The following is a 20,373-nucleotide window of genomic DNA, read 5'->3' as shown; positions in this document are numbered from 1 at the left end:
TCCTTTCTGGAACAGTAAAGTAAAAGATTGTTGGAAATCATGGTTTTTTTCAACAGGAGATGACACAGGCTAGACAAACCCATGTTGTAAATCTAATGCTTCACCCTAGAAAGATTTCTTTTGATTTTAATTCAGTCATTTCACCTCCTTATGTCCTCTGCCACCCTGGGAAAAAATTGTCCCCAAAGAGTATTCTTTGGATCAGTTCAGATCACTGAAATTTGCTGCTGAGGTATTCGGGGTGTTGTGAGCTCTGCAGCTCTGGCTGCTCTCATCCAGGGTTTGCAGGGGACTTGGGACTGGTTTAGTGTAGATTTTCAGAGGACATTCAAATAGATTCCAAAGTTCAGCGTGACTTTTGGTTCAGATCTATCGTGCAGTGGAACTAGGGCAGCAGCATACCTGAAACGGTAGATTCTTATAGTGCAGCACTTTTAGTTTTATATAATGGTGTGTTTGAAAAAGGAGATTTGAAAGAATCCAGCGTGACTAGTATTCACAAGCAGCCCATCAAATATTTATCCTCTCTTCTTCTTTTAACAGGTGTTCAAGAGTAAAGCTCTGGAACTTGGAGAGAAACTTTTGCCAGCTTTTAACACCCCCACTGGTATCCCACGTGGCGTCATAAATCTGGGCAGGCAAGACACACGTCCTTACAAGCATGTCATTTTATTACTGAATGTTTGTAAAAGACCAGGACTCAAGCAGGAACAGCAGCAGTTCCTCAGAGGTGCCCCCCTCTAGTGCAGATTCTTCGAGGTCATTTGTTTTGCCAACTCAAAACCAAGAGGTGCCTTGGCAGAGATCGCAGGTGACTCAAGTTAAACCCAGCTGTGTTTTATTAATTTTGGGCTATCCGCAGTTTCTTCCTCTACCTCTTGGCAGGGCTCCCTGCTGCAATAGCATTTTCCTCACTCTCATTTTCTTTGAAAGGTTATTTGTAGTCTGCACGTAGCATGCGGTGCTCTCTGTATTTTTTGCAGTGTGCCCAACTAGATGCATGTGAATTTATCCAGGCTCCATGTTTGGAAAAATTGGGAAAGGAACTGGATGGGACTGGCTGACAGTTTTGCTGCTAGAAAGGGGGGAGTATACAGATCCTCTAGTTTTCTCCCTACCAACAGCACTCAGCCAGGTGTGTATCCTTCCCTTAGAGCCACAACGTTTCATGGCAGGTAGGTGGTGGTCTCATGCTGGAGGAGGCAGCTGGGTTAAACATCTTGCTGAAGGTCTCTCAGCAAGCAGAGGCAAACCTGGAGGCTGGACTCCCAGCCTCTGATTCTTGCTAGTAGACGGTGTTCCGTGCCAGTAAGGGCTCGTTGGCTCATTTTGATGCCTACAAACAAATCCCCCAGGGTAAAAGCTGCGTGTCGGCTGAAACAGAGGCAGCAGGAAATGTGGGTTAACAACAGTCTTTCATCCTCACCTCTTGCAAAACTCAGAGCAGCAGCCATGAAAATCGTTATTCATCTCTTAGCCCAAATCTCCTGTTTGGCTCACATCTCTGTGAAGTGCAAGACTTCCAAATGTTTGGCTCGTGCTGATCCATTGCTCAAATATCACTGTCACCCTTCAGTTGTCTTATCTGCATGTGATCCCAGTGAAAATTTGAGCCACCACCAGGACTTTAATTGTCTCTTTTTACAGAAGAGACATTCTGCTTCCTCTGTGGCTGATAAAGACTCGGCATAGACTAACCTTTCACAGAAATGCCAAACCCTCCCCTGCCCTTTGTGAAGACAATTGAAACAGACTCTGTCTGCCCAGACATTCCCAAAATGTTTTGCTGATGACCTTGACCAAGAGCAAAGAAAATCTAAATAACACTGAGCCCACAATCCAGAACCCGTATTACTGGCTTGAGCTTTGGCTTCAGGGCCATGAAACTGCTGTGAGGGCTCAGAGTATCAATTGATTTAGGAGCAAGGATGAAGTGAGCTAAATCTGTAGTCTGACTACTGCAGGAATATGATGAACAGCCAAAGGAAGCAGAGGACAGTGAGGTGATGCTGTGAGAGCACATTGACCCAAGCGTCAGGGCCAAACCAAAGCCCAGAAGATTTTTTGCAAGAAGGAATTCTCTCTCCAGTTCTACTTTTGCAAGGATGTGCTGATTCCAGAGTGGCCTCACGGTCTCAAAAGGCAGAGAGTCTTGCAGCGTGTGTAGGCTTTTGGTGGTGGTAGCTTTGGGGGGGTGGGTTAAGAATGACATTCAGAAATTCGAAACAAACAAAAGCTGGCATTGAGTCAATTCTGTGTATACATTTTGAGGACCCAAGTACAAAGACACTCAACCCCCAGCTCTTCCCGTAGCCAACTTGGCTTTATCTCGTCCTATCACCTCACGCCACCTTTTCCTCTTGTGTCGCGCTCTGCTGATGTGCTTCCCTCTGGCTGCCTGTTTTCACACAGGCACTGTATCATCTCTCACACAGGCTTGTTTTCCATCCTGCTGGTCCAACTGCCACGTTGTCTGCCAGGTCCTGGAGTACATTGTCTTCTCAAGCTGCTGCTCTGTGCTCTCTGCCTGTGTGTTGCACTGCGATTTCTCTCCCGATGCCTCCTGTTCCAGGTCCCTGGCCCCTGCTCTCCTTCACATCTCCCCTAAACCTCCAGATTTTTTGTCATCATCCTCTCCTGGCCACTCTCTTGACTTGGCACTGTTTTGCTGCTTTGGATCTCTGTGAGGGAAGATGATACAGCCATTTCCAGTCCATGCTTGTGGAGTGTTTAAGGAAGACCCACTTATCTGGGGGATAAAGAGAGCTCTGGGCATTTTCTTTTGTGTTGAAGACCAAGGTCCTCTAAACAGTGGTTTTCTCTGAGATGTTATAAAACAAGGTAGCTGTGAAGACCCAGTTTGTCCAGTCTGTAATGCTGAAGAGAATGTTTTCCTGCAGGGGGTCATTTCAGGCTGCTCTTTAACCCAGGGACACATTGCAGACATACTCTGTTTCCTCCATACCACCTCTCCTTGAGTTTTACTGTGATTTGTAACCCAGGGCTTGGATTCCAGGCAGCATGGTCGTTGCAGGCAGTGCCTGGCTGCGTGTTTGGGATGAAAGTTCCCAGGAGAGGGTTGTGTCAGCCACTGTGACCCCACATAAGTCGCTGTCACAACAAACACGGCCCCGTTTGGCTGCTTCCAAGCACTCCTCATTTGAACTAGCTCAGAAAGCAGTTTCTGTTTGTGAGATCGTATTTGTTACAACGTCCCTTCGGTGCAGTAAATAAAGAAAAAGCAATTGACTCTTTATAGATATGAGAACACCGTGGGATTGTTCAGCAGACCCGTCCCAGGGCCAGCTGCTGCCAAGTTCAGCAGATATGTCCAATACGATATTAATACCAACATTAACCTGGTCAGGCTGGAGGACCTTTCTGCCTGCACAGGGAGATTTCTGCCAGAAACACTAGATGTTATTGGGGTACCCATTTTAGCTCCACAGAGTGTTTTCAAATGAAAAGCTGGTGATATACAGCCTCCTGACAGTTTGCAGGGAAGGCTGACGTTTGGCAGTGACTGAGCAATTTGAAACAGCGTGAACATATTGCTTATCTAATGGCTCTTTTTGTCTGGAGGCGAAACAAACAGCTCTGGACCTGAAATGGGTTTCCGTATATCAGATGGAGGGAAAACTTTTTTTTTTTCCTCCCCACCCTCAGAAAGATCATTAGTTTTAGCCTCCTGTAAACAACAGAAACCCTTTTCCTCTAATAGCCAAGCTTTCAGGCGCCATCTAGTGTTACCCCCACCCTCCCATCACTGGAAACCTCTTACCTCACCAGTATCAACCATAAACAGCGCTCGCAGAGACGTGAAAATCAAAGCCGCATCACTTCTGAGGTGGCTCAGCCCAGCTTCTCTGGGCCAGCACCTGCAGAGGCTGGTTTGAGACCAAGGCTTAAGGGTACAGGACATTTTCATGTCTGTGTAGGTTTCAGAGAGGCGCGGAGCTGTGATCTCTAACAGTGGGATACAAGAAGGAAGTGGTCAAATGTAAAAGCAAATCCAAGGGTGAGGCTGTCAGTGCTTGGAAGAGCCTCTGCCCTCCCGTGTCCTTTGGGTAGTTTTCTTTCAGATTTAAGGGAGAAGTGATTCCCTCCTCATCCCCAGAATCAACTCCTTGCTATGTTTCAGTGCTGATTTCTCTCTTTGCATGGATTTGGCAGGGTGAGAGGAGACAAACAGAAACTGAGAAGGGATCCCGGTATGTCAAAAGTAGGGGCGGAGGCACTTTGTATAACTGGCTTCTTCAGACAGTGTTTGCCACCTTCTGTGGTTTCATGCTGGCCCTCCTGTTGTTGCAAGGCACATGAGATAAGTACCAGTGGGGTGTTTTCAGAGTCAGAATTGTCCTGTGCAGATGTTAAGATTCCCCTGGCTTTTCATTACAGTCAGGTTTGCCCGATGGCATCTTTTCCCTAGCATTGATGTTGCCGTATGCTTTATCCCCCTGCAAGCAAGTGTACGCTGGGAACGTCAGTGTCATGTACACATAACGAAGGTGAGATCTTGTTAAAACAAGATGCTTAGGGACAGTCTAGATTCTCTGTAACATATAGCAGCTTTGTTGGACTTGTGGGACATTTGAGATGCAAGAGTTCAGCCCAGGCTACTTAGAGACCCATTTTATCCCAAAGTGTCTTGTGTAGGGCACGTTGTCAGCGTTCTTCCAAAGTTTGCTTTAAGCTGATCTGATGGGGAGGGATTACTCTCCCAGAAAAAATGCAGTTTCCCCCCCAGTGTGTGCAATCTGTGTGTTTGCCCTATCCTAAACGATCCTCTGTAAAACTACTGCTCCATCCCACTAGAACTGTTCCATGCGAGAGTCCTAAAAATCTAGGTATGTCCTTTACGTGGCCCCTGTTGAGATCTGGCGTGTGCTGCATGCACGTAGCAAAGGCAGGATCTGCACTGGGGCAGTGGGGGGACCTCAGGCTTTGGCTGTGTTTTCCTGGAAATGAAGGGTCCCATTTCTCTCCTTGCAGTGGCATGAGTTGGAGTTGGGGTTGGGCATCTGCTGGAAGCAGCATCTTAGCAGAATTTGGTACCTTGCACTTGGAATTCCTGCACCTCTCGGAGCTCTCTGGCAACCCGGTGTTTGCAGAAAAGGCAAGTACTTCCCAACTTAGTCTTTAGTGAGTTGGTCTCTTCATACTCCTGGGGTCTGTGCTGGACCAGAGCAGCACTGTGGTCTGCCTGCAGCAGACAACATGCCAGCAAAGTGTTCCTTCTCCTCAATACCAGTACAACTCAACAGAGAAGAAACCTTCCAGAGTGGGACACGGGTTCAGAAACCTGTGCCTTGCAGGCTGCAGAGGTCACCAAGCCTCAGAGCATCCTACACGCCAGCTCACTGAAAAAATGTCACAGCGAGCTCCCGTTGGAGATCCCGTCACCCCAATAAGCCTTGGAAGGCAGCTGCCCCCTGTGGTTTTTTTGGCCATTTACATTTTCTGTAGCCCCTTCACCTGCCTCTCCATCGCTTGGGGAGATGGGGATGTTTTTCCCAATGTCTCAGTCGTGTGAAGTTGTAGCAAAAACTTACTCAGACAAGGACACAGCCAAAATTAAACCATCTGTTGGATGCAGACTGCAAAGATAATTGTTAATTCTGATATCCTAATAGTAGCGCCTTGTACTTGCAAACCTTTTTACTCTGAACAGGCACTAAATGTTATGCTCTAGCCAGCAAGATTTCTGCTGAGGTTTGTTGTGTAGGAAGGGCCTGACAGTTGACATATTGAATTCCTTTTGTGTAACTTGTAACTGAAAATCTATTAATATTATACATTACCTTGAGCTTTTTTTTCCACAAGTGATCTTGTAGTGCATGTGAGAGCAACTTAATAAATATGCTGTTGGATTCCAGCAAGTCATTAGCTTTCGCTGCATGTCCCTGAGGAACTAGCTTTGAGGGAGACAAATTGTTCTAGTTAGAAGCCAAACTGCCCTCATGAGCCCAAAGGAAATGGGGCCCGTCCAGAGTTCCACAGTGGGGTGAAAACAGCCGGTGGTTCTAGGATTGCCAATAAAAAGCTCAAAGTGGTACTTTTCCAGGATATTTCCAGTGCAGGTCTGTCAGTTGTGAAACAAGAAGAGAATTTGAAGAAAAGACAGGAAGATAGAGCAGGAAGAAGCTAGGAGAGCAAAATGGAGAATAGGATGGAGTGATGGGAAAGCAATGAGGGTGGGGTGAGCAAGAGGAATGTTGCAGAGGGGTGAGCAGGAGAGAAAAGCAGAGGGTGAAGGAAAACTAGAAACCCAGGAAACTCTGTAGGGAAGATAAAGACAGACTGGTGATTTGAAATAAAGGAGACAAGCTAGAGATTCCTGAGGACAGTGATAAGGACAGATTGCTCAGAGGAAGGAGTGAGCTAAGAAAAGACCAGTAAAGGGAATGGTGGTATGGAAAGAAAATGCGTGAGAAGGAAACAAAGGAGGGGGAAGAAAGACGAGCACTAAAAACACAAGGGCAAGGAGATGCACCGTTAAAAACTAGAATTGCATCCATATTCCAGGATCAAACTGTGGCATTTTTAGCCAGGGCCAAGCCTCTGTCCCCAGCCTAACATGTTTTCCTCTTTGCCTCCTAAGCTTGTGGAGGGATAAGGGCAGAACCCTTCTAATGGACTGTCCTGAGCTGAGCGTGCCGGGTGTGTGCCACAGAAAATGTATCGCAGTCATCCTAACACCCTCTGAGAGAAAAAATGTAGGATGATGTGGACTCAGACAGCCCATCCTGTGGGAAATTACTTCAGAGGAACAGATCAACTCATTAACTTGCAGCTTGGGACTTGTGTGATTTTAGCAAGAATAAAGTCCATCTGTGTCTTTTATTCAAACATGTCATTAATATGCCATGCTACTAAACTTCAGTAAATATTATGCAGCCTGACGACTTACTTGGAAGCACCGACTTAAGTCTGTAGCCAGCTTTTGGCGTACAAATTGTCTAATTTTATAAAAGGTTTAGAGTGTATTAGCTGCTCTGTAGGTTATAATAGAATATTTATGCTGCATACCATTTAACTTTGTCCCTTATGGGAAAGGCCTATTGGATTTAATGGGGGTGAAACCAAGGGAGGTTTTAGAGAATAAGTACAGCTGTTCTAGCATATTAAAGGAGCTGTCTGTTGTTGAAATTAAAGGCCCCAATTCATCATGTTAAGTGACCACATGATGAATTTAAGTACTGTGTGAGTCACTCATCCCTGCCACTCCTTTCCCTTTGGATCATGGAAAAAATCACCCTCAGCATCTCGTAACATTTCCACCCAGATCCCAAATCCTCAGGATTGCTTCTGGACCGCTGTTAGCAAACTGCTTCCACTGCTTGCTGAACAGGGGCCTTGCAGGCTTTTTAGAATCACTTCTAAAATCCCACAGAGCTGGATAAAGATTGTGCTGAGGAGTCCAGCAGAAAAGTTTCTCCATAACAGCCCTCTCACTGGAGAGCCATGTCGTTGGGTTCTGCTTGCACGATGATTCACAGCGTTACAGGCTGCTGTGCTTGTTCAGCCAGGGATCAGCACTGATGAATTACAGAGTTCTCGGTGACGCTGCAAAACCATCGGCTTTTTCAGCAGAGAAATAACATAGTTCTTGTCTGTCATCTCTCCTAGGTGATGAACATCCGCAAAGTCCTGAACAGAGTTGAGAAGCCACAGGGCCTTTATCCCAACTTTCTCAGCCCGGTGACAGGGAACTGGGTGCAGCGTAGGTATCACTCTGCGTTCGGAGTCCTGCCTGGAGCATTTCAGTCTGTTACTCTTTAGGAAGCAATAACAACTGTCAGAGCAGCAAGCCAAGGAAATGTCTTGTCAGCCTGTTATACATGTGATTAGATAATGCAACCCGATTTGTAAGATGCAATATAGTAATTGTACACTTATACCATCAGCCTTGTTTCCAGCTGAGTGTCTCACCTCCAGAGAGAATTAGGGCCTCTCTTGTGCAGGGGAGAATAATGGTACATGGTTCATCACACAGATATTAGAAATCAGCACATCTCTTTGAGACCTCATCCCGCAGTCATCACATAGCCCACAGGCCTCCTTGGGAGTTGCACACGAAGGCTGTGAGCAGAAGTGCCGTGAGATTTACTTCCTGAGTGTTCTGCAGCAAGTAAGGAGCCACCTGGAGAGGCAGAGGGCTTACAGTCTCAGATCCCCATAGGACCTAGGGATGCGTTCTCTTGTGTGCATTTGTGTACCTGTCTCATGGAATCTCTGCGTAGAGCAATTTTGTGCAAGAAGGGCGAGACAAGTACTTGTTCTTTTCTCTTGTTGAGAACCCAGCACTGAAGACATGGGCATTAAGTAGATACTGGTCTGATATAAAAGAGGACCAATAACCAGGAAAGGGCTTGAAAAGAGCAAGGAAATATTAGAAGCAGTGTACCCAGGGAAAGATTATTTACTTCCCTGCTTTACGCACACAGCCCCTTCCTTACCCAAAGAGACTGTACCCCTCTTTTTTTGCCACCAAAGGGCAGAAGCTTGCCCTCTGCTAGGAACATGAGAGACTACTGCTGCTGCTGTGCCCCACATCTCTGACCTCAACTTTCCGCTCTGTTAAGGATTTGCTTGTTTTGGCAAGACAGAGTTGCTGGATTTCGTGTTTCAAAGGAAAGAAAAGTCTCTTTTTGCAGAAGCTGGTTTTAACCTGTCGGTGGATTACATTTATATTGTCTAAGCAGTTTTCTTTGAGTCATTGCATTACCTGGCCTCCCCATGTCTCATTGCACTGTTTGCTCTGCTAGATTGCTCCAGACCTTTCTAACTACTGTATTAATAGCTCTGATTGTAACTGAGAGGCAGTTGCGTGGCTGCCATCATCTGAGACAGTGAGAGCGCCCTGGCTGTGAGCAATCCCTGACCTTTAACTGCCACATCAGCACCTCTCATGGTAATGGACAGGGCTTGGCTTGAAAGGTGTCCAAGCGAAGCATCTTGGATGGTTGCAGTTGTCCCATTAAACCAGAGCTGTCCTTTGGTGCCATGAGGAAAGAAAATAGGCTTCTGTGTTTGTCCCATTAATTGATCTTCAAAGTTATCCAATCCCTTTGTAAACAGTTCAGCTTACCCTCTGCATTGGTCTCTGCAGAGTTGTTGCGGTATGTTCCAGTTGAAAAGCTGATCTCCCATCCCCTACCGCACCCTGGAGGTGCCGTTTTCTTTAGGTTATTCCCACCTGGCAGCCACACTGCACGTTTTCCCAGGCACAAGCCTTAATTCTGCCTATTCATTGGTGCTGAGAGGAGGAGAAGTGCCTGTCATCATAACTGATCATTACAGAATCTTTGGGAAACTGAAGAGCTTGTGCTCTTAATTCAGATGGTTAAAATACCCAGCTTGATACTCAATATTCATCTCCTCTGCCACTAATTTAATTCTATTTATGTCTGCAAATTTTACTTCATTGTACTGACCTGCTCCCACCCCTTGCTGACGTATAGAGGGGCCTGTTGCTGGTTCTTGGAGCTTATTAAAAGTATCCTGTGATTACTTGTTCTGGGGTAGGCTGATTTATGCAAAAGGACTAGAGATAACCTCTCTCCTAGACTTTCACGTCATGAGAGCAACTCATGGCACAATCTGTTTGTGGCAGTTGCTCATAATATGCCCTATGTGGTCTGAATCCGTATTCCAGTGAGGGAAAAGCCTGATCAGCCTCTTCTGCATCTCCAATACTGCTGGTGAGAAATAGATTAGGACCAAAGTAGGGAGGCAGCTGCAGTCTGCCACAGAGATGTTCCCTGTAGGTGCCAGGCTCTCATTTTCTCTCTTGTTATTAAAGCTCTTTGCGGGAAGCTATTTCTCTTGGAATTGCTTTGATTTTCTTAAAAGGTGTATCTTTGACCTGGCTGAATGAGCAGATCTTCTAAATGAAGAGGCAGTGTTGTACCTCTTCTGAGTGCATTTGTTACCTTTAGAAAATTAAAGCACGGTCCCCTGCTGAAATAAGAGATTTGTTTATGCAAAGTGCCTAGGAGGCAAATGCTGGCAAAGCTGATGCCATATGGAAAGCAATTATGTACCAGAGCTCCTGCTTTGGTGATTTTATGAATGACACACTTAGGATCACAGAGCTTCTCTTTAAAGACAGGCTGTGCAGCCGGCGTTTGCAAATAGTCTGTCCTTTTTTTTTTTTTTTTTTTTTCCCTGAATTCATGCGTCTAATCTCATTGTTTTGCTACGGATTATTCCATGGATCATTGGACGCACTGTATTGGGGATATTTGCTCTTCAGGTCAGGAAAATGCATGGCTGTTGATCTCTTCTCTTGGTAGGATTTAGCATTTAGAATAAGCCTCAGGACTTTATATATGTACAGTGAAAGGGAAAACAAAAATCTGAACAGCTAACTCCAAAAACCCTGCTGCATCTGCTTACGTTTAAAATGAGGATGCGTGCAGATACGGAGGTGGACACTGTTAATTAACAGGGATGGTTCAGTCCACGGTGGGTAATTTGTCTTGCTTCTCCAAAAAGAGGAGTACTTGGCTGCTTGAAAGAATGAATGCTGCTTTTCCCCCTGTGGTATAGTTTAAAGATATAAATCCATCCAGCGGTTCCCCCCAGGCAGAAACCTGCAGCTGTCATGCCCATTTCACAGCACAATTCTTTAGCATCCTCCTCTCCAGTAAGGTCATAGCATTGTGTACTCTGAACAGATAGCCTTGGAAATCCGATTTCTGCAGAAGAAAATATTCAGTGCATGTCCTTGTACCTGACTTTATCATTTTAATACGCCAACAACCCCAGCCTTCCGCAGGGCACAGAGTCCCACCATGAGCCAGGAATACAAACGGCACAATCGAGAGGTCCCTACAGCAGCCCCTTCCTGGCAGCTCTGTGTGACCCAACATGCGTTCTCCCTTTCCTGCGGCAGGGAGGTAGCACCCAGTGGCTTCGTCTAGGTAGAGATCTATCGATACCTGCCATTGCTTTAGGTTTATGAGGCTGGGATTTATGGTGATTGCTTCATAAAAAGGAAGCATCTTCAAGTTGCAGTATAAATAACTGTTGCAAAATAAGACCTCTGAATAGTTTTGGTACGGGATACTAATGCTTCGTAAAATGACAGAGCATTTTTCTTCTGATTGCACTTTCCACCTTTCTTCCTTTTTGAAAAAGAAATGCTGCAAGCTCTCCCCAGGAAACTGGAAAGAGGAAGGAGAGAACAAGGGCATTAAATAGGACATGGTTGTTTGCTCTTTATAAAGCAACTGCTCATTGTATATCATGAACCTGAAGGTCTTTTCTGGCTTTCCCACTACAGACCATGTCTCCATTGGGGGGCTTGGGGACAGCTTTTATGAATATCTCATCAAATCTTGGCTGATGTCAGACAAGAAAGACTCTGAAGCTAAAAAGATGTATGACGATGCGCTAGAGGTAAGGAGCCGGTTGCTGCTCTGTATTTTTTGTGGGGGACATTGTTCATCAGAACGTTTCAGGCAAAAATGTTTGGGTTTCCTTGGGATTCGCTCTTCACCTTGGCCACTAAGTATCCTGAAATCCTGATTTTCATCCCTTTAGGCAATAGAAAAGCATTTGGTCAAAAAGTCTGCTGGAGGATTGACCTACATTGCTGAATGGAGGGGTGGCATCTTGGATCACAAAATGGGCCACTTGGCTTGCTTCTCGGGGGGCATGATAGCACTTGGAGCTGAACACGCTGGAGAAGAGAGGAAGCAACATTACGTGGATCTTGCTGCAGAAATAACAAACACATGTCACGAGTCTTATGCACGCTCAGGTGAGCCTGTGGGCTGCCTAGAAAATTAGTAAGGGGCAGCCTACAGCCACAGGAGACTTAGCTTTTGTGTGGCAGAGGTTTGCAGTAGGGTATTTTGTGCTTCAGCAGCATCTGCATCCCTGCGTATGATTTTCATTTATTTGTCTTTTCTGGGATATCTAGAAGAGAAGGCAATATGTTTTACATAGCGGACAGCTGGAGCAGAGGGACAGGCAGATGTGAGCTCCTGTGGCAGAGCTGGGAAATGAACCCAGAGCTGAATCCTAGTCCTGCCTCCCAGTCGCAGAGCTAGCCTTCTCCCAACAAGACTATAGTTTGAGTCTGTCCTTTCACATCCCTTTGCAGACAAGAAGGGGAGATCAACAGGGATTAATTGCAGGGTGTCCCACCATTTGGAGCAGAGCAGCTGAGAAGCCCAGCAGGAGAGTGTTGGAGTCCTGCAGCTGCTGATAGGAACCAAAGAATTGAAGTTACTCAGCCTCTCCTGGCTGTCTAAGCAGAGGCTGGCTAAGTCTTTTCTATTTCACCAGTCCAGTAAAATTTGTTTCACCACCCAGAGTGCTTATCAGTCGGTGCTTTGGGGGGAGCAGTGACTGGTGAGGAAGGAGAGAGTGGGTTAGTTCTCTGCCTGCAGGGCTTTCAGCAAGATGGGCTTGCTTTGGACACCGCTCCTTCCTTTGTAGGCGTCTCTGTAGCTCTTCTGAGACTGCAGGCAGCGAAGCAGCAGTCTGCTTTCCGGGACCTTGTCAAGCACAGGTCTGTGTGCACTAACTGTTCCCAAAGATTGTTTCACACCTTCACCACATCAGCAAGCCCATATTGGCAGCCGGTGTCCAGCATGTTTGCCCAATAAACTTCAAGCTAACCTGAAATGATGTTTGCAAATAACTATCTTTTTCCCCCCAGCACTTACAGAACTAAAACAAGCCACCCGAACTAATAACCCTCTGGTTGTGAGTGCCTGGAGCCAATTTTCACCTTCAGCAATATCCATCAGCGTAGAAAGGACAGTGCCTGCCCACGCTGGTTACAGTGCTGTCATTTCAGCAAGCTTGCTGTTTTAAAGTGAATATCTGTGCACGTCACCCTGGCTCTCAGCAAGTAGATCCCCACACAGACAGGAGGGCCCAGGGAAGGTGTGCAAAATATTTAGAGAAAATAAAGTGACTCCCTGAAATGCAGCCTCAAAAAGGTACTCTTAATGTTTTATATGTAAAACACCAGTGACGTTGATTAAGCCTTCCCCATCATCCTGATGTCTTCTTTTCAAAGAGGCTGCTAGTGGACCAGAAGGAAAGGTGGCAGAAGCGATTGCAGGTCCCAGGTACCACTTCTTGCAGCTTCCCTGCTGCAGCGCAGGTGAAACAGCTTAGCCCAGTGGACTGATAATTGTGCAACAAGTCCCCTGCCTGGGAGCAGCATATCAATATTTCTGTGATGGCAGGGTCAGCTGCATGGCTAGATTTTCCTTTGAATGTTTTTTTCCCTCTTTGAGGCTTTAGGACAGGATCTGCCACTCTGTTCTTTCTCATCTGGGTTCTGAGTTTGTCTTCAGACAAACTCTGCTGTCAGGGTCAGGGGCAGTGCAATTCCTTGGAGCAAATACCAGCCCAGCATGGGGAAAGATTTGTACCTGCCCTCTCCACAGTCAAATCTGGTCCAAGTCTGTGTTTTGTCAGTTGTATACACCAGAATATTTTATCGTCACCTGGATAGTACCCAGACATACCACAGAATGAGCAACACTTGGAGTGGCAGTGGACACAGCTCCTGCACTCGGTGAAGTTGTACCTATTTTGACATCAGCCGTGAGGTTGATCTGATACACAGGCATGACTGATCTGCTCATTTGACCTCACACAAGCCTTAGTGAAATGTTGGCAGTCTGAGGAGCCTAAAAGTACCTGGAGGGGCTGTTTACTTGTTTTTTTCTCAAACTGATCGTTGCATGTGTGTGATTTTGTCTAGATACCAAACTCGGCCCCGAAGCCTTTCGCTTTGATGCTGGAACTGAAGCCATGGCAACCAGACTCAGCGAGCGCTACTACATCCTACGCCCAGAAGTGGTAGAAAGCTACATGTACATGTGGCGGCTGACACATGATCCCAAGTACAGGCAGTGGGGCTGGGAGGTTGTGAAGGTATGGTTGGAAAGCTCGCAGTAATAATTCCTACAGGCTGCTGGACTCTTAGAAAAATCTGTCCTTTGGTCAATTAAAAAAAGCAGAAATTACTTAAATTGTGTTAGACACTAAGGCACATTAGCAATGGGGCAGGAATACACAAAATAGCTCAATTTAGTGCTGCGTTTCTGTCGATCATTGTGAATGTTTTCTTCTCCTTTTTGGGTTACACTAAAATCAATTATTCAATCAAAACAGTAGAGGTTTATGGAGAGGACTGCTGCAGACAGAGAAATCTGCTATTAATGTAACAGCCCTCTGCAAAAAGGAGTCAACCTTCTGTTTGAAATATCTGGACTGCTCAGAACCACTGGTTCATAGTTGGCCAGGGAAAATCAGCAAGCCTGCCTTTGCCCTTTGTCATGTCTCCTTCCCATGAAGACCTCCCAGCCAGAAAATCCCTCACCTCTTTCTAGCCCATCAGCTGCTGCCCCACATCCTAGCAGGGGCTGCGTTTCAGTGCCAGAACTGTCATTTGTCTGCTGCCCTGGAAAAGAGGCTCTGCAAACAGCTAGAGTTGCCTCTTGAGATTTGTTTTTGCTGTGTGTGTAACGCCAGGGTCAATCAATCAACTAACGTAGGCAGTTTATGTTCCTCTTGCTATTTCATTAGAACTAGCCTTATTCCTGGAGTCTGGAGTAATCACCATGCTCTTCGGTGAGAGACAGAGGCTACTATAAACCTGGAATTTGATTTGTAAAGCTGACTTGTAATGCAACTGATGATGATTAATGAGTTACTCCATGCTTTTGTGTGTTACTGAGATTTCTTTTCCTTTCTCAGGCCCTGGAAAAACATTGTAGAGTAGAAGCTGGTTTTTCTGGCATCCGAGATGTTTACACCACAACTCCAACCCATGACAACATGCAACAGAGTTTTTTCCTTGCAGAGACTCTGAAGTAAGTCTAGTATCACAGAGGCCTTTCAGAGTAGCATAATTCCTGCAGCATCAACGCTCTTGTCTGCTTAATAAGTCTCTGATAATAAGGAGGAAGTCTTATCCTCTGTGGGGAAAACTGGGCAAAGCTGTGGGTGCTGCAGAGCTTTGGTAGTTACCTCCTGTAGAACCGCTGCTGTCATTGGCACTCTCAAGGTTTCTGCTCATGTGCTGGATTTAAAGGACTCTTCCTGTGATTTAGAGCTGCTCTAAGTGGGAGGCTCCAACTACTGAGCTCCCTGGGATTTAGCTCTGATGGTTTAAGAGACAGCCGTCTCCTCTGCCAGGTTAACGTCCTGCACACAGAGGAAGCATGACTATGGCCTGAATTCGCTGCCCCTTGGTGCAGATCTGCCCTCGTTAGGAGTGTGAGATAATGCTTGTGGGGTGACTGAGCGCAGATGCCCATCCCCTTTTGCCACCTTTGCACTGGGGGGGGTAGTTACCAGCAGGAGAGCGAGGCAGGCAGTCGGGAAACGTGTCACCGTAAACCGTGGCAGCTGAGGCCAACCGCAGCCCCACCACAGTCCTGCTGACAGCTCTTGCTTCTTGTGCGTGCTTGGAGTCCCACTTGAGTTTCCTTTAATTTTCCTTTGTGTCCATCTTCTTCCCCCCCCCCCTTGCCTTCTGGCTCCAGGTACCTCTATCTTCTGTTCTGTGAAGATGACGTGCTGTCCCTGGACGACTGGGTGTTCAACACAGAGGCTCACCCCCTGCCAGTCAACCACACAAACTTTAAAGCAAGTGTGCAGTAGTGAGGCCGTTGCCCAGCGCCCTGCTTCTGCAGCGTCAGCGGGTTACTGCATTTCCTTTCCATTAAAGGAATTCGCGTTGTTCCTAAAATGGTATTTTGGGGCACTAGTCCAATTCCGGACAGTATTATATTGGGGAGATGAAACCATGACATAAGCACCTTCTTTTCCTCTGTGAGGAGCTCTATTAGCCTGATAATGAGATGTTTATTCTGGGCCATATTGTACACAGCTCATAGACATTCCTTTATACAGAGAATTTATATGAAATCCACTGACTTTGCTTTATAGTGGCCAAAGGACTGGAAGTTTGCCATAAAATAGACTTCACACACACACACACACACATCCTCCTTTCGTTTTTCTGTTTCATTTTTGCCTTTTATATACTCTCGGATTTATCACCTTTCTAATTAACAGTTTTCAATATACTGTGCTTTCTAGGTGGTAGGCTTTCTAAGCTTTTTAGGAAGGACAGGATGGGTGAACGAGGAAGAGGAGTTGCCCTTTATGTGAGAGAGCAGCTGGAGAGTGCGTGGAGCTCTGCCTGGGGATGGATGAGGAGCTGACTGAGAGCTTATGGGTCAGGATTAAAGAGAGGACAGGTAAAGGTGACATTATAGTGGGTGTCTGCTATAGGCCACCTGACCAGGAAGAACAAGTGGATCAGACCCTCTACAGACAGATAGGAGCAGCCTCAGGTTTGAATTTGCCAGCCCTGGTCCTCATGGAGGACTTCAGCCACCCTGATATCTGCTGGAGGGACAACACAGCAGGGCATAAGCAATCCAGGAGGTTCCTTGAGTGGACTGATGATGAATTCTTCCTCCAAGTGAGAGAGGAGCCAACAAAGAGAGATGCTCTGCTGGACCTCATACTCACCAACAAGCAGGGGCTCGGGGGTGTGGAGATCAAAGGCAGCTTTGGCTGCAGTGACTATGAGATGGTGGAGTTCAGGATCCTGAGGGCAGGGAGGAGGGTGAAAAGCAAGCTCACAACCCTGGACTTCAGGAGAGCAGACTTTGGCCTCTTCTGAGATCTGCTTGGAAGAGTCCCACGGGATAAGACCCTGGAGGGAAGAGAGGCCTGAGAAAGCCAGTTAATATTCAAGAATCATGTCCTCCAAGCTCAGGAGAGTTCCATTCCAATGAGCAGGAAGTCAGGCAAAAATGCCAGGAGGCCTGTGTGGATGAACAGAGAACTCCTAGCCAAACTCAGACACAAAAAGGAAGCACACAGAGGGTGGAAGCGAGGATGGGTAACATGGGAGGACTACAGAAACATTGTCTGAGCATCCAGGGCTGACGTTAGGAAAGCTAAAGCCCAAATGGAATTCAGTTCAGCCAGGAATGTCAAAGACAACAGGAAAGGCTTCTGTAAGAACACAGGCAACAAGAGGAAGGCTGGGAAAACGTGGGCCCACTGCTGAACAAGACAGGGGACCTGGTTACCCAGGACATGGAGAAGGCTGAAATACCAAATGTCGCCTTTGCCTCAGTCTTTGCTAGCAAGACTGGCCTTCAGGAATCCCAGGTTCCATGGAGCAGGGGGAAAGGCTGGAGCAAGGAAAATGTACCCTTGGTGGAAGAGGATCAGGTCAGGGAATACTTAAGCAAACTGGACATACGTAAGTCCATGGGCCTTGAAGGGCTGCACCCACAAGTGCTGAGAGAGCTGGCAGATGTCATTGCAAGGCCACTCTCAATCTTTGATTGATCATGGCAACTGAGAGAGGTGCCGGAAGACTGGAGTAAAGCAAATGTCACTCCTATCTTCAGGAAGGGCAAGGAGGAGGGCCCAGGGAACTACAGGCTCGTCAGCCTCTCCTCAGTCCCTGGGAAGGTGATGGAGCAGCTAATCCTGGAAACCATTTCCAGGCACACAAATGACAAAAAGTCTAGTCAGAGGCCAGTAACTAGTGGAGTACCCCAGGGGTCAATACTGGGCCCAGTCCTGTTTAACATCTTCATTAATGATCTGGATTTCCAGTTCGAGGCTCCTCAGTACGAGAGAGACATAGACATAAAGATCAGTAAGGGACTGGAACATCTCTCCTATGAGGAAAGGCTGAGAGCTGGGACTGCTTAGCCTAGAGAAGGCTCAGGGGGATCTTATTAATGTATATAAATACCTGAAGGGAGGGTGCAAAGAGCCAGGCTCTTCCCAGTGGCACCCAGTGCCAGGACCAGAGGCAGCGGGCACACGCTGAAACACAGGAGGGTCCCCCTGAACGTGAGGAAACACTTTTTTACTCTGAGGGTGACTGAGTGCTGGCACAGGTTGCCCAGGGAGGCTACGGAGTCTCCATCCTTGGAGATGCTCAGAAGCCACCTGGACATAGTCCTGGGCAACCAGCTCTAGGTGGCCCTGTGTGAGCAGGGGGGGTGGCCCAGATGACCTCCGGAGGTCCCTGCCAGCCTCAACCATTCTGTGATTCTGTGATTGTGGTGTCAAAATTGTAACTAAATCAAAACCTGTCTGCAAAATTCTTGATCCTAATGTATTTTTATATACTTTTTCTGTGCTCTTAAAACACATTTACCACACTTCACATCTCATTTAACTTTCCTTTATCGTTTTTGTGTTTTTCTACTTTTATTTGGAACTAAATGTTATGAGTCACTTGTAATAATTTCACTGCTGTAATAGTCAAATCTGTGAAACAGAATAAAAGTCTTGTAAAATAAAAAGCATGTTTGGGTTGATCCTCTTTAAAGCCATCTGTCAAAGACCGTTTACGTCATGCTTGGAATAACTAGGTGACAATACTGGTTGATTTTGAGAATATTTCACAATAGATGCTGATTTCCAGAGTAATCTAGCCAGTGTATGGACAGCAATTCCCATCTGCACCAGCTCTCTTAAATTGCTTGTTCACCATCTGATACGGGTTAGCAGGAGTTCTACTAAAGGTCTTCTTTTTCTAGCAAAAACAATAAATAATCCCCAGCCAAGTTTGCACTCTGGTATATGTTGTTCCTGGAATGAAATAACAGGACTAAAAAAGATAGGAAAAAATTGAAGCCAGATTCTTCCATGCATCCAGCCAGTTTAGCCGGTGTGTCCTCTGTGACTCTAAGCAGGATGACCGCGCAGACGTTGACACACCACTCCTGGTCTGACCCGCGCAGTCGTAGTACCTGCTTAACAGTTCTGGGAGCGAGGGCTGGATTTGGGATCAGCATCCTTTCCCCCAGCAGCCTTTCCTCTGGTCACCACGAAACTGCGTGGCCCTTGGCGATGGAACGTTTTTGTTCGTTCTTGTGACGTTCCCTTGATAACTGGTTCATTCAGCAACTTGGGAAGATAAAGTTGCTTTGAGCAAGTTGTGAAAACAAAAAATGTTTCTAAATTCATGCTTTTGTAATTCCCCAAGAGAAATAAGGTTGTCAGATGGGGACTTAGCATTATCCCGGGGATAAAGATACTGGCTGGTAAGCTTGGCCTAGAGGAATGGTTAGTGGTAAATAAACATCTTGGGAGTGAGTCGTGTTATCCGAGAGATTTGGATACCGGGAAGCTGGGGAAGCTGGTTTAGCTCAGAGGATTTTTGTAACGGATTAAGGGAATTCCATAAATAAAAATGTCCTGCTCTTGGAGTAACTCAAAACACTTTGCCTGGCAAAATTTAAACCCCTCCAAAATAAATAGCATGGTTCTAGTTTCCTTTAGAAACAGATCCTTGGTGTTACGTTAAAACTCTGCTCTTGTTTTCTCTTCCGCACAAGTGAGCAAGAGCAGTATTCATAAAGTCCCATACACTTCTAGAGGAGACCCGCTGCTTTCCTGCAGTTCAGTGGCTGCATCACAAATAGGGAGGGAGGTTTTTTAGTTGCCCAGTGTGCCTGAGGATGTGGAGCTTATTGATAAGTTTGCTTACTGCTCTCGTAGACCACAATTCTGCAAACACTTCTGCCTGTGCTCACAGATATCCACAGTGAAACCCCTGAGGCCGGTGGATTCATCACAGGCATCAAGTTAAGCATGTGCTTAGCAGGAGTAAAGATTTGTTCCAAGGGTCAGATTTGTTCCAAGGCCTGGCCCTGATCCACAACTGGGATTTTTCTGTCCTACGGCAATGCAGGTAACAGAAACGTGCGCCCCGCTGGTGTCGTGAAATTCTTCTGCTCTTTCCTTGCTCCTCTGTGCACCTCGAGCCTTGGCTGGATGCTCTCACTCCAACTCCAGGAGCCCTCTGGGATTTCACCTCTTACCTTGTGCCCGTATTTCCTGCTAGGTGGGGGTGGCAGGACTTGTGTTCGTCCAGATGGGAACCCCTTTGTTTTCAGACTTTGAGTAGATAAGTAAGTGGGGTGTTAACGATTGAACCAGAGGTTTGGGTGTAAATGTCTAATGGAAAGGAATCTGGGAAGATGTGTGTTTTGAGTGGGAATTCTGTTGCCGATTTATGGGCTTTTTTTCTATTTTTGAGTCACCTTACCAGGAAATGTGACCAGTCTGGGTTTTTTCCCATTTCCTCTGTTATGTTCAAATTCAGGAGCTGTGATTACCACGTTAATTTTCACCATCAAAACATGTGGCCCTACTTTACGTCAGAAGGAATTTCCTGTAAATGAAGTTCTGCTAAAAGAAAGGTGCATTAGTGGTAGAGATGAAAACTAAGAACTATCGCTTGTAGAACGGCTGGCTGTTGTTGCCTGACCATACAAGGAGATAAGACAAAACTATCCAGAAAACAAATGCATCTTTTTGTAACCCACACTTCATTTT

The 20,373-nt window shown here is 46.3% G+C and overlaps 1 protein-coding gene across 1 annotated transcript in view; it reads left to right on the top strand.

Moving 5' to 3' along the window:
* MAN1C1 (mannosidase alpha class 1C member 1) overlaps nucleotides 1-18,332 on the top strand; it is a 66,853-nt gene extending 48,521 nt beyond the window's left edge. Inside the window, exons 6-13 of the mRNA XM_054802124.1 lie at nucleotides 544-638; nucleotides 4,993-5,116; nucleotides 7,630-7,723; nucleotides 11,291-11,406; nucleotides 11,551-11,770; nucleotides 13,739-13,911; nucleotides 14,737-14,852; nucleotides 15,528-18,332. Coding sequence (XP_054658099.1) covers nucleotides 544-638; nucleotides 4,993-5,116; nucleotides 7,630-7,723; nucleotides 11,291-11,406; nucleotides 11,551-11,770; nucleotides 13,739-13,911; nucleotides 14,737-14,852; nucleotides 15,528-15,645 — 1,056 coding nt within the window. The 3' untranslated portion in view covers nucleotides 15,646-18,332. The remainder of the gene's footprint in view (nucleotides 1-543; nucleotides 639-4,992; nucleotides 5,117-7,629; nucleotides 7,724-11,290; nucleotides 11,407-11,550; nucleotides 11,771-13,738; nucleotides 13,912-14,736; nucleotides 14,853-15,527) is intronic.
* The last annotated feature ends 2,041 nt before the right edge of the window (nucleotides 18,333-20,373 follow it).

Source organism: Grus americana, chromosome 23 (assembly GCF_028858705.1).
Source record: "Grus americana isolate bGruAme1 chromosome 23, bGruAme1.mat, whole genome shotgun sequence".
Taxonomy (NCBI): Eukaryota; Metazoa; Chordata; class Aves; order Gruiformes; family Gruidae; genus Grus; species Grus americana.
The sequence above is the reverse complement of the archived record's forward strand: the minus strand, read 5'-3'. Positions and strand labels throughout refer to the sequence as shown.